Below are 13,981 nucleotides of genomic sequence, written 5' to 3'. Positions count from 1 at the left end.
ATCCAGTTGACTCAAAATGGATAAATACAGGTCCTGTATGGTTTTCGACGAATATTATCACTCTTACCGCAAAACAGTGGCAATTTCAGGTAACTATGATGGAGTTTTATAGCGATTACACCCTCTTCTTTTCAAAGTAAACCACAAACGCTAATTGAGATCTGGTGATTGTGCTGGCTATGTGAAATGCGACAATTCATCCTCGTGGTGATAAAGTCAGTTTTGGACGATGCGAGCTGCGTGAACTAGGGCCCAGTCATCCTTGAACGCTGCATAACCATTGGGAGGCAAACAATGCACCAAGGGATGGACTTAATCAACCCAAATGGTCGAAGTCCTGGATGGTAAACCGACCTTGCAGAATACCTATGGGGCCAATGGAATACCATGATGTACCATGATGTAGCTACCGCCATGTTTCACTCTTGGGACTTAAACTCGCCCAAAAGTTGGAAACAGTGTGAAACAGAACTCATCCGATCAAACTTTCTTCCATTGCTCGAAAGGCAAAGTTTTATGACTTCGGCACCACGCTTTCCTGTTACGGCCATCTGATCACTGATGCCCAGTTTAGGAAGACCAGCTCGAACTGAAAATCCCAACTTACGGAGCTCCCTTCCTGTTGTTTTAATGCTGACAAGGTTCGCGAGCGCGATATTCAGTTCAGAAGTGACACTTCGCAACTGCCGTCCTCTTATTCTCCGTCACAATCCTCTTCGATGACCTACTGTCACGATCAATAAGCACAAACTCTCGTCCGCGCTGTGGCTTTAAGGATGATGTTTTTGTGCTTTCCCTGTATGTGGTATAAATCTTCGATACGGTGCCTCTTGAAAGACGCAACACTTCGGTTGCCTTGGCCACGAGAGCACCTACGATACGAGCACCAACGATTTGCTCACTTTCGAAGTCACTTAGCTCTGGCATAATGCGCTCACAGCTACACAGAAAACTTTTTTGACCACGACTCACACTTGCAACGTACTGAGGGAACTACACAGGCCTCGTTCGTGTCAAATATAACAGCGTGACCGTCGTGCTTGGCTAACAGCTGCATTTATGTTCAAACATGAATTTCTCGCAGTAGTTACATACTTTAGCCCAACCCCTATATTTCCCGTGAAAAGGATGAAAACAAAGTTCTGTAGAGATTGATTCAGCTAGAATATTTCTCGCCGCACACTGGAGCACTATGTCAGTGGTTTTGTGAAAATGCATCAGAATTCTGAAGCGAAGAAAAAGTCTACAAGTACAAGGCCAACTGCCTCCTCTTGCTCCCCCCCCCCACCCTTCGGTTCTATCCCCCCTTCCCCGCCCCCTCCTTTCGAGACGGCTGTATACTGGACACTGGTTTATGGCCAATAACTTGTAAATAAAACGTAACCACGTCAGGGTAATTTTCCGGGATGTTGTAGAGGAAAGATGACAGCATCTCACCAGTATGTTTTATTCTTGGATGCTAGTGTAGGCGTTGATTGAACCCCTGTGATACCCTGCTTACTGTGCTGAAATAACATGGGGTTGCCCGCAGCAGGTACTCACTGTAGAAGAAGAAGGCGTAGAGGACGAATCCGAAGTTGTCCGGTGACGCCGGCTGCAGGTGGCACCAGAAGAGGAGGAAGCCCAGAAGACCGAGGACGGCCCAGACCGCGCCCTGCAACTGTTACACACACACATAGGCGATCAGCTGGCAGCTGCGAGGGGCGGGTACAGCCCGCGGTGCTACCGGCACAGAACGCCGCACGTTCCCAACTCTTGATAACCACTCTCTTACGAGCTAAACCACAAAAACAAGCTGGCAAGAAAAGTTGGAAGAGGAGGTAAGAAATGTGTTCTTTTCAGGCAAATCCCAATGAAATGGGAGTGGGTCAGAGCATTTACGAAATGAGAAAGTGTGGGAATGTAATTTTCCCATGATGGGCGTACATTTGTGGTCCAATTTACCTAGTCTGAATCTTCACTGGCTCTTTATACGTAATAAATTGTATACGACAATTTTTCAAACTCTGAAAGCCAATCATACTACTGGTAAGATTTCCTTACAAACACTGCTGGCTACTAGGGCCTTTCCCATTGCTTACATATTCCGCCCTCACAATCGTATTTCGCACATCAAGACGCTTCATTCAAACTCAAACTTGATAAGTTAAAGTCAACGTTGTATGAATTCATGTAAACGATATCCAAATAACTAATAAATCGCAAGTGCGCACCATGGTTGAAATACTCGAGGCTGGCGTACACACACACATTCAAGACACTATGGTCACAAAAGCTTTTAGTTCGGGACAGGCAAACACCACACGCCAGGATGCCGGTCCCTTCAGAGGTTTTCACAGGGAGCTATCTACATCAGCCGGCGGCCGCCTGTGGAGCGGACAGTGTTTGCCCGAGTGAAAGGAGGAATGGCCTCATGTTCAGCTTACAAGCAAATTCCGCTACATTGTGTGGGAGCGCCCAGCCTAACATTCTTTACAAATACCACGCAGTTTCAGAGATTTTCGCAGGGAGATAGCAAACGCCAATGGTACCGGTTTCCAGATTGGTCACCTTAAACGAAACGTCATTCTCCCGCTTTAGAAGAGCAATGCTGATTGGCAAATGATATTTCTGACGCCTTGAGCTGAAGGAGTAATGGAAGAGACCAAAAGATACACTCCTACACGTCTGGCGTGGAGAGGGGCCGTTCCGTTGTCGCTCTTGGAGCGAGAACCCGTAACGATAGCGTGCGCGCTCGTACGTGTACTCAAAGAGCGAGGAACAAGTCTCTCCTCAGTACTTCACTGGGAGAGCACCTCTGTCGAGAGCGAATCGGAGTGCAACTCTATATTGAGTCCTTGCGATTAAGCATTGTTCACTGTGTTGGCCGCCACACTTATTGTGCGGTGTGAACGGACAGAGTTATAGTTAAACGCCTGCGAGCGAATTTTTGAGTGGTATCGCGGTGGACTGGTTATCTGACCAGTGTACCATGCCAATAATTAGACTAGGGGCGAATAGGAGTCCCTGACTTCATCAAGGCGTAGGGAGAGTTTGATTGGCGAAGGTCAATCCAGATAGAACAAGAGTTATCTTATTTGTCAGTAGCGCAGACAGCAGTCATCGCAGCTTACGGTATTGTGCGCTACAGCTATTGCGAGCCCCATATTCCCTCCACCACAATACACTTCACTGCATTTCACACGCAACAGCCTCGACTATACCTAGCACATTCTAACGGATAATTATTCAAATTGAGTAGGTGCGACTCTCAGCCATTCTTCCAAGTCAATAACAATCTTAAACTTTGTATAGAAATTTCATTAGCGAATCCTATCCTTGAGAGGTAACTTCACATTCCGAAAACAACTAGGAAATAATGTGTTCAGTTCATAACTAAAAGTGCTATTGTGATTTCTCAGAATGTTTGCAAAATAAATAATTTTCGTTAGTTTCATGTTTTTATTACACTAACTAGCACTAATCCAGTACCCAAGTATCCCACTAGTTACGTAAGAAATTTTGTGAATTTTTGTGTTATTTCCTTACAGCGGACGACTCCAGAAGATATTTATTGCTGAAAGTTTTTCAGGCATTTCTCATTAGAACGTTAGGAGAGTCTGTCTGACTTCTGTAGTAGTGTGGGGGTGGAAATTGCATCTTGCAGGAGCCGCAGGGAAAAGGGTACAGCTCAGATTAATCCGTTGCGCAGAATAACAGAATAGCACCCACACGCTCACAACTGGTCAGCCAAAACATTACGACGAATGCCCACAGCTAGGTTGGATGCTGTTTGGAGGCGCTGAGGGCACGTGAGGCGGTAAGAGACCTACATGGTCGGAGCAGAGACGAATGGGGACTATTTCTAGCGGCGATAAGTGGCTCAAAATGCGGAAATCCGTCGACTTAAGCCAGATTGTCACGGCCCAGCACCTGAAACCGACAATCTCGGAAACGGCGATGCTGGTTGGCTGTTCGCGTGCTACTGTCGTGAGCGTCTACGGAAAGTGCTTGAAGAATGCCGAAACCGCAAGTAGGCGGCAAGAAGTCGGACGTCCATAGCTCATCACAGAACATACGGCTCTGAGGCTTGCCCGCTCTCTAAAGCAGGATACTCGGTGATCTGTGTCAGATCTGACGACAGAGTACAGTGCTGGTGCAGGCGCAAATGTTTTGGAGCACGCCGTTCAGAGCATAATACTGAACAAGGTGTTCTGCAACAAAGGATGCGTACACGTTCCCATATTGACGCAACAACATCGTCAATTATGATTACAGTGGTAAAGGGATCACCGAAATTGGACGGCGGATCAATGGAAACGTGTTGCCTGGTCGGATGAATCCCGTCTATTGTTAAACCAGGTCGATGGTCTTTGTACGTACGCTGTTATCCAGGCTCGAAGCGTGCAGCGCGCCATGGACACAGGCCGGTGGTAGCAGTATTATATTATGGTGGACACTCACCTGGGTTTCCATGGGGCCATGACAGCTGTGGACTGCGTGAACATTATTAGAGACCACCTACAACACCTTACGCTTGATGTCTTCCCCAACAGCGATGTCATCTTCCCTGTCACAAGGCCAGAATCTTTCTACAGTGGTTTGAGGAGCGTGAGAGGCAACTAATTTTGTGTCTTGGCCATAAAATTCGGCTTATCTGAATCTGATGAAACCAACCGCACGTAAATTACGAGGACTGTGTGACCTACGTGTAGGCATCTGGTGCCATGAATCTCCAGAAACCTGTCGAATACTTGTCGAATCCATGACACGCAGAACCATTACTGATCTGCTTTCCAGAGATGGACCAACACGCTTTTAAGTAGTTGGTGATAATGTTTTGGCTCATCGGTGCACAGTATTGTAGAATGAATACATAATTAAACTTGTAGATGATCTGGGAGTGTGCAAGGTGGGAAATTTAATAGACTGAACTGCCACGTCTAGGAGAAACAACGGGTCTGTCTTGGATGATCATAGAGTTGAACTGAGCCTAGATGACGGATGCGGGTATGCATTTCCATACTGCTTCAGCCCTATGCTATAGTTCATCAAAATACAAGCATTATTAATTTTCAAAGAGTCAAAATACAAGTTTTAAAGTTAGTGCCATATTGTTACTTACGCCAAGTCAGTACCAGTTCTCAGATCCATGTCATTTTTGATTAACTACGAGGGCAGTTCAATAAAGAATGATAATAATTTTTTTTTTTTTTTTGCAACATGCCTTTACTCATCCTCATAATTTTGATGGTCCTTATCAAAGTAGTCTCCTATGAATGCGATGCACTTGTCCCAGCGTTGCTGCCGGTCTTCAAATACATGTTGGAAACCATTTTCTTTAGAGATCCTCCAAATTCGCCTCCGCAGCCTTCACCACTGCTCCTGATGATTCATGTTAGGGAGTAGAAAAACTCACATGGCGCTAAATACGGACTATAGGGAGGGCGAGGGATGTACATCACGTTGGTTTTTGCAAGATATTCAGCAACAACATTGGCAATATGCGACCGCACATTATCGCGGTGCAACATCCAGCCTGCTTCGGTGCAACATCCAGCCTGCTTCACGGAAATGTGGTCTTTTACACCTGATATGGACTTGCAATATTTTCAGGACATCCCTGTAGTATTGTACAGTTACTGATGTGAGTGCAGGTACAACATGCTGATAAACCACGCCATGAATATCAAAGAATGAGATGACCATAACTTTCCCTGCAGAAGCAATCACTTTTGCTTTTTGGGGGTTGGTGATGAAGGAGACTTCCACACCGAGCTTTGCTGTTTGCTCTCAGGATCAAAATGATGTAGCCAAATTTCACCAGCAGTGATTACATTTGAAAGAAACTCCGGATCTTCCTCTAACATCAACTTAACTGCATGCAGACCTGCACGCAAATGTCCTTTTGTTCAGGAATCAACAATCTTGAAACCTATCGCCCACAAACACGTGTCATGTGTAATTTTTCTGTCACCAGCTTGTGGGTGGCACCCAATGAAATGTTCAGTATTTCAGAAAGTGAACTTGGGGTAATTCGTCGATTCTCTTTCACAATTACAGCAGCAGTGTGGATGTTTTCTTCCGTAAGAGCAGTAACTGGAGCACCGGACCCACCTTCCTTTGAAATTGATTGTCTCTCCTCTTTAAACATTTTAAACAACCTTCGAGCTGTGCTGTAGGGAAGAACAGACTCTCGTAGGCCTCCTGTAACATTGTATAGGCCTCAGATGAAGATTTGTTGGGACTAAAGCAGAATTTCAAAGCTGCATATTAGTGCTCGCGTGTTACCTCCATTGCAGCGGTAGGCGATACTGAACATGTCTGGCCTCGCATGCCTCTCACAGGCGGGAACCAGGAGTCCCTACAATGAAACTACTACGGCGTGTTTGTTGCACATTAAGCTAACAATACCATAAGATTAAATTTTAGCGCAAGAAATTACGACCATACAACATTATGATCATTCTTTATTGAACAGCCCTCGTATTTTTCTCAAGATACTTTTGTCTCAGTCATATTCGACTTAATTGAAATGTGTGCTAAGCAACAGCCTTGCACAGTAGCTGTTTGTTAACCATAAAATTTAAAGCACTAAGAGAGGGCAGTGCGAAGTGCGTTACCATTGCGCAGATAAAGGTAAGAAATCTTGTTATATCAGGAATAGCATTCATGAAAGACAGGAACCATTATTTTCAAATAGATGAAGTTTTGTTTTATTACCAGGGCAAATGTCAAATCAATAGTGTTGCATCAGATTCAGTTTTTGTGTTACTTAAATTCATGCAGTTTTGGTTTGGTTTAAGTTTATTGACAGATAAATTAAATTTACATTCTCGCAGTCTAGAAAAGTTAAGCACAGGCAAACTGCAAGAGCGACGAGATAAAATACACGTTCACATGCCGTTCCCATTCTAACAGTTGTGTTTCAGACTACTGTCAGTTATTTCGATATAATTAAAATGTACGTGCTTCACCATGAGCAGATGTTTTCAATGGGTGGGAGATCCGGAGAAAGTGATGGCAAGGGCATCAGTTCCTCGAGCATTTCAGCTACACTGGATGGTAATACCGACTACTACGATCCTGTAGCGCGTCCCTGAACCCGTTCGGCGTCTGTTGTCGTACCTACTTCATAAGAACTCCAAACAGTGGAACAGTATTCTAGAAGTGGTCACATTGGCGTCTAGTATGCGATTTCTACATAGATTCGTTGCATTTTCGCAGAGTCCTTCTGACAAATCCGTCTTTTATTCGCCTTCCATAGTAACTGAAACAAAGGAGACAGTTGCCATTGGGCACTGAAATTAATCAATTGGGAAAGTTGAAAATTCGTGCCACATGGGATTTTTCAGTTTGCTGCGCACGGTCGCTTTGACCGGCTCGTCCATACGGACACGGTCATTGACCGACTCAGATTTACAACTTACTTTGACATTACTGCTGTCGTACCACTGCCCATTATCATAAATACTCGTAGCAATTCACTGATTCCCATAATAGTTCGAATGTGTTGTCCTCCTGCACGGAAGAGATCACCATCAAAAAATGGTTCAAATGGCTCTGAGCACTATGGGACTTAACATCTGTGGTCATCAGTCCCCTAGAACTTAGAACTACTTAAACCTAAATAACCTAAGAACATCACACACGTCCATGCCCGAGGCAGGATTCGAACCTGCGACCGTAGCGGTTGCGCGGTTCCAGACTGTAGCGCCTAGAACCGCTCGGCCACTACGGATCACCATCATTCTTGTTTTTAATTACAATAGTACGTTAGCTAAAAATGATAACATGTTGCGGTTTTCGTCTAGTCGTCTAAGGAGCGTTTTTTGTGGGAGATTTGCAGTGCATTATTTCAGTCTGTGTAAAAATTAAATGACATTCGGAGCTGTGTTGCTCCTCTGCCTGTCTCTTTTTACGTGTGAACTGCAGCTGGCCACGTCACTGCAGGCTAGCTGTACCAGCTGACCGGCCAGTGCTGTCCAAGTTAGATGCGCCAGTAAAGCTGTTGTCCCGTTGTCAATGTGCGCCTAACGAACAGCACAAAAAAATGGCTCTGAGCACTATGGGACTTAACTTCTGAGCTCATCAGTCCCCTAGAACTTAGAACTACTTAAACCTAACTAACCTAAGGACATCACACACATCCATGCCCGAGGTGCCGGCCGGAGTGGCCGTGCGGTTCTAGGCGCTACAGTCTGGAGCCGAGTGACCGCTACGGTCGCAGGTTTGAATCCTGCCTCGGGCATGGATGTGTGTGATGTCCTTAGGTTAGTTAGGTTTAATCAGTTCTAAGTTCTAGGCGACTGATGACCTCAGAAGTTTAGTCGCATAGTGCTCAGAGCCATTTGAACCATTTTGAGCCATGCCCGAGGCAGGATTCTAACCTGCGACCGTAGCGGTCGCGCGGTTCCAGACTGTAGCAACAGCACAAAACGTACCCTTATTATCGTACTTGATAGTACTCGAGACAACTTGGCTGCAGTCACGCGTGAAACGGAAATCCAATGAGGTTCCAGCAAACGCGGAAGAATACACAGTACAATGTTTACATCTGGTTTATTATTATTTTGATAAACGGATTATAGCTACACGTATGGCGAAATGGCTGAGATGCATTTGATTTATGAAGCGGCCAACTGCAATGGATGAGAAGCCGTGCGATTGTATCGTACGAAACATCCCGATAGAAAGGTGCGGTGCTACACATTATTCTCCACCCTGCATCACCGATTGTGCGAAATCAGCTCGTTCCACGTGCGTAAGCCGGTTGCTGGTCGCCAACGTACAAGACGGACAGTTTCGGCGGAAGAAAGCGTTCGCGAAAGGGTAGGGCGTATGCCGTCAACAAGTACACGAGGTGTATCCCGCGCCACTGATAACCCCCAGCCCTCCGTTTAGGGAATTGTGCACGACGGAGGACTGCATTTGTTTAATTTCCAACGCGTCCAGGCATTGCAACCGGCGGACTATACAACAAGCGCACGGGTATTGCGTTGTGGTTTCTGCATGAATTCACTGCGAGTGTCCTCTTCACCGATGACGGTGGGTTCTCACTCGAGGGGGTATGATGAACGTTCACAACCTGCATCCGTGGGGGGATGTGTAACCACATGCTATACGTGTGCATGCCTCACAACGCAAATTTACCCTTAACGTGTGGGATGACTTCGTCAGGGACTATTGAAGTGAGCTGTACATTCTACCGACTTGAAGGTCGCACGTATCAAGTATTCATGCAAGACTTTCTGCCGGACATGCTGAATGATGTCCCCACGCCTATTCGCCGCATTAGATTTCAGCACGATGGAGCTCTCGCGCATTTCAGCGGACTAGTGAGTGCACATCTACGGTCAACCTTTCCCGGCCACTGGACTGGTTGCGGCTGGGCAGTCGCATGGCCACCCCAATCACCCGATCTGTCACCAGTCGATTGTTTCCTGTGGGAGGGTATCAGAAGAGCCTTGCGTATGAAACACCTGTTACTTGGCCGGGGGACTCAGTAGGCAGGATTGTTGCGGCAGCAGGTCGTCTTCGAGATACACCAGGTATCTTTGAGAGGATGCGCCGTTTAATGCAGCGTCGATGTCAAAAGCGTCTCATGCATGTGGACAAAATTTCGAGCATCTGTAGTGGGCGTCCTTTTGTAACATGTGACTAAATAACTGCAACGCTATTTAGTAGCACCGGATGACCTTTGCGGACGCCGGTTCCTATGTTATCACTGATGATAATGGTGTTTGGTTTGGGGGCTGCTCAACTGTGCGGTCATCAGCGCCCCTAGAAATTCCGAATTTTAACATAGACCAATTTTTTTTCGCAGTCCAATCTAGCCACTGTCACGAATGATGATGACGATGAAATGATGAGGACAACACAAACACCCAGTCCCCGGGAAGAGAAAATCCCCAACCCGACAGGGAATCGAACTCGGGATACCGTGATCACTGAGCCTTGTTGAAAGCTCGATGTGCCTTGTCAGTTTGTAGCCGTTCTTTGGATCACCCTGTATACTGATTACTATTATCATCATCATTATCATTATCACTGATTATTATTTTTATTACTCCTTTTTTATATTGAGACATAACTTTGTAACCAATCGAAACATAATAACTTCAACAAACGTTACACAAAAACTGAAGCGGTATCTTTCTGAGAGCAGAAGTAAAGACTATCACAACAAGAACTAATATGATACAGCAACAAACTACACTCCTGGAAATGGAAAAAAGAACACATTGACACCGGTGTGTCAGACCCACCATACTTGCTCCGGACAGTACGAGACGGCTGTACAAGCAATGATCACACGCACGGCACAGCGGACACACCAGGAACCGCGGTGTTGGCCGTCGAATGGCGCTAGCTGCGCAGCATTTGTGCACCGCCGCCGTCAGTGTCAGCCAGTTTGCCGTGGCATACGGAGCTCCATCGCAGTCTTTAAAACTGGTAGCATGCCGCGACAGCGTGGACGTGAACCGTATGTGCAGTTGACGGACTTTGAGCGAGGGCGTATAGTGGGCATGCGGGAGGCCGGGTGGACGTACCGCCGAATTGCTCAACACGTGGGGCGTGAGGTCTCCACAGTACATCGATGTTGTCGCCAGTGGTCGGCGGAAGGTGCACGTGCCCGTCGACCTGGGACCGGACCGCAGCGACGCACGGATGCACGCCAAGACCGTAGGGTCCTACACAGTGCCGTAGGGGACCGCACCGTCACTTCCCAGCAAATTAGGGACACTGTTGCTCCTGGGGTATCGGCGAGGACCATTCGCAACCGTCTCCATGAAGCTGGGCTACGGTCCCGCACACCGTTAGGCCGTCTTCCGCTCACGCCCCAACATCGTGCAGCCCGCCTCCAGTGGTGTCGCGACAGGCGTGAATGGAGGGACGAATGGAGACGTGTCGCCTTCAGCGATGAGAGTCGCTTCTGCCTTGGTGCCAATGATGGTCGTATGCGTGTTTGGCGCCGTGCAGGTGAGCGCCACAATCAGGACTGCATACGACCGAGGCACACAGGGCCAACACCCGGCATCATGGTGTGGGGAGCGATCTCCTACACTGGCCGTACACCACTGGTGATCGTCGAGGGGACACTGAATAGTGCACGGTACATCCAAACCGTCATCGAACCCATCGTTCTACCATTCCTAGACCGGCAAGGGAACTTGCTGTTCCAACAGGACAATGCACGTCCGCATGTATCCCGTGCCACCCAACGTGCTCTAGAAGGTGTAAGTCAACTACCCTGGCCAGCAAGATCTCCGGATCTGTCCCCCATTGAGCATGTTTGGGACTGGATGAAGCGTCGTCTCACGCGGTCTGCACGTCCAGCACGAACGCTGGTCCAACTGAGGCGCCAGGTGGAAATGGCATGGCAAGCCGTTCCACAGGACTACATCCAGCATCTCTACGATCGTCTCCATGGGAGAATAGCAGCCTGCATTGCTGCGAAAGGTGGATATACACTGTACTAGTGCCGACATTGTGCATGCTCTGTTGCCTGTGTCTATGTGCCTGTGGTTCTGTCAGTGTGATCATGTGATGTATCTGACCCCAGGATTGTGTCAATAAAGTTTCCCCTTCCTGGGACAATGAATTCACGGTGTTCTTATTTCAATTTCCAGGAGTGTAAATATGCTGTACGTTACAGTGTATGCCGCATGAAATGAAAAGGGAAATAAAGCTACTGTGTTCACAGTAAAAAGACACGCCATTAAGAACTCGAGGAGAATCGGTGCTGGCAATGAAGATGTTTCTGTACCAAAAGTGTAGCTTCTGACAGACTTCGATTCACCAGTGACATGAAATCTTACAGTAACCGATAACTTATCGAAAAATGTGATTGCTTTCCTCATCAAAGTATTATCACCAGATCTGAACCCGATGGAAAAAATCTGTGATGTGGTTGAACGTGGCGTCAGAGCTTTTCGCCCTCCAACCCGGAATTTACGGGAATTAGGTGATCTGTGTGTGCAGACGTCGTGCCAACTCTCTCCAGCGACCTGCCAAGGCCTCATTGCTTCCATGCCATGATGCATCGCCGCTGTTATCCATGCCAAAGGTGGACATAACAGTTATTAAGTAGATGGTCATGATGTTCTAGCTGATCAGTGTGTAAGGTCACCTGCCTGGACGATGAAGTTTATTTTGCATTGGCAAGACTACAGTTCAAATCAGCGTTCGGCCATCCAAATTTAGGTTTTCCGCGATATCGCTAACTCGCTGCGGACAATAGGTAGGATAGTCCTTTAAAATGGCAGTCCTTGATATATTCTTTGGTTGTACTGTATTTCTAATGACCTCGATGTTGATGGAATTTTAAACCCTAATCTTCCTTTTTTTCCTCTCTTATCGTTTCAGGAAAAATTCTGTGATATTCTTGTGAATGGCCACGATCAGTCACTTTCCCTAGGTGGGACGGCGGAGTTAGTCTGTAATGATTAAACAGTTGGATAAACGGAGAGATACGCGTGTCATGAGAGATGCAAAGCTGCAGAGGGTAGCCTGTTGGATGCCTTTGTGACTAGCTCCAACGTGGGGACGAATGTACTTGTAAAGCATCAAGACAGCTCCTAGATGGCTGATACGAGAAGCAGGAAAAATCTGACGGTAGGAAGAGCTAAATACTTAGGAGAACGTATTGAAGCTGTTCTGGTAGGAAAGATTATGTGGAAGCGCTAATAAACAATATTAATTTAGCATACAATTTCAGTATTAACATCTACAATAAAAAGAACCATTCGATGAATACAAAATTGATACTGCCCTTCACTGAACCGCCCTGAAGCCTCATGAACAGCAGCAGAAAATCTGGACACTTTAAGAACAGGATCACTTAGGAGTCTAGGACTTGCGAACGAAGAATTCTCAGGAGAATATTGAAACCTCGAAGAACAGGGGACCGTCAGTGTAGAAGACGAGCGAACCCAGAACTGCACTCCCAGATACTGAGTACTTAATACTTTCATTTGGTAGTCGCTCATTTCCCATTCAAAGGTTAGGCTAATTTCACCTGTATTCTTCGATTTTTCTATTATTAGGGTCATTGCAGATGTCGTCCAGTCTGCTACACGTTGGACTACTTTCAAGTACTTCGTATCAGTTGCTTGATTTCAGCTCCTGTCGTTTGCTTTTGGTATCTATACGTCATTGCCGTGCAGATGGGTCAAAACTGTCATTGACTGTTGTAACGCCATCAGAGTGTAACACGCCCGGGGGCACAACTGGTGGGGGACCCTTAAACTGATCTCGATTTGACCGTGCGCCCTGTCCACGCCACGTACCTGATACTCCTGCGGCGGTCGTATTATTTCTGCTCCACACTACTGCTAGCTTGCTTGAAATTATGTATATAAATATGCAAGCGGGTTTAGGGGAGCCACTCATCACTAAACACAACACTGTCCAGCGTCTGGTATGAATAATTATATTCTGAGACGATAAGAAAATCGCAGGTTTCACTAAGTCGTAAGTGTTGATGTCAATTAACACTCTTGCTGATTTGATGAGAGGTCATAATTATTATTCCCTTATTACTGTACAGTATTCTTGACGATGTTAATGTTTGTCACAATTTTACTTCACGCCGTCACACGTATTGCACAGTATTACTCTGGCCGACCTTCGGCGATAAATACATAGGCAATGATAATGATCATCTGCCACAATTATCACTTGGACGAGCGTACGCCGCCTAACCGACGCGACGCGGGTAATTTTTGATCATGCAGAAGCCGAATGGTCGAACGAACGTTCTTACGCTCGTCACGTACACACAGATATCTGGTACCAGTCCTCTTCGACACTTTTAGTAGAACACTGTTCACAAAAGTTAATTTACAGTTCACAGTTCTCACTCGTACGAGCGTGCGCGTAACCGTCGCGACGCGGCTGATTGTTGATGATGTGGAAACGCGATGACGGAACGCACGTTCTCAAGCTCGCTACAAGACACTGGCACTTGATTGCTCTCTTTTGAGGTAAACTATTTTAC

At 46.5% G+C, this 13,981-nt stretch overlaps 1 protein-coding gene across 1 annotated transcript in view; it reads right to left on the bottom strand.

Moving 5' to 3' along the window:
* The window catches only part of LOC124795632, a 318,228-nt gene that overhangs the window by 248,893 nt on the left and 55,354 nt on the right, over positions 1-13,981 (bottom strand). The window contains exon 2 of the mRNA XM_047259704.1: positions 1,543-1,660. Coding sequence (XP_047115660.1) covers positions 1,543-1,660 — 118 coding nt within the window. The remainder of the gene's footprint in view (positions 1-1,542; positions 1,661-13,981) is intronic.

The sequence above is a fragment of the Schistocerca piceifrons genome, chromosome 4 (genome assembly GCF_021461385.2).
Source record: "Schistocerca piceifrons isolate TAMUIC-IGC-003096 chromosome 4, iqSchPice1.1, whole genome shotgun sequence".
In the NCBI taxonomy this organism is placed as follows: Eukaryota; Metazoa; Arthropoda; class Insecta; order Orthoptera; family Acrididae; genus Schistocerca; species Schistocerca piceifrons.
This window is presented reverse-complemented; position numbering and strand designations above follow the sequence as displayed.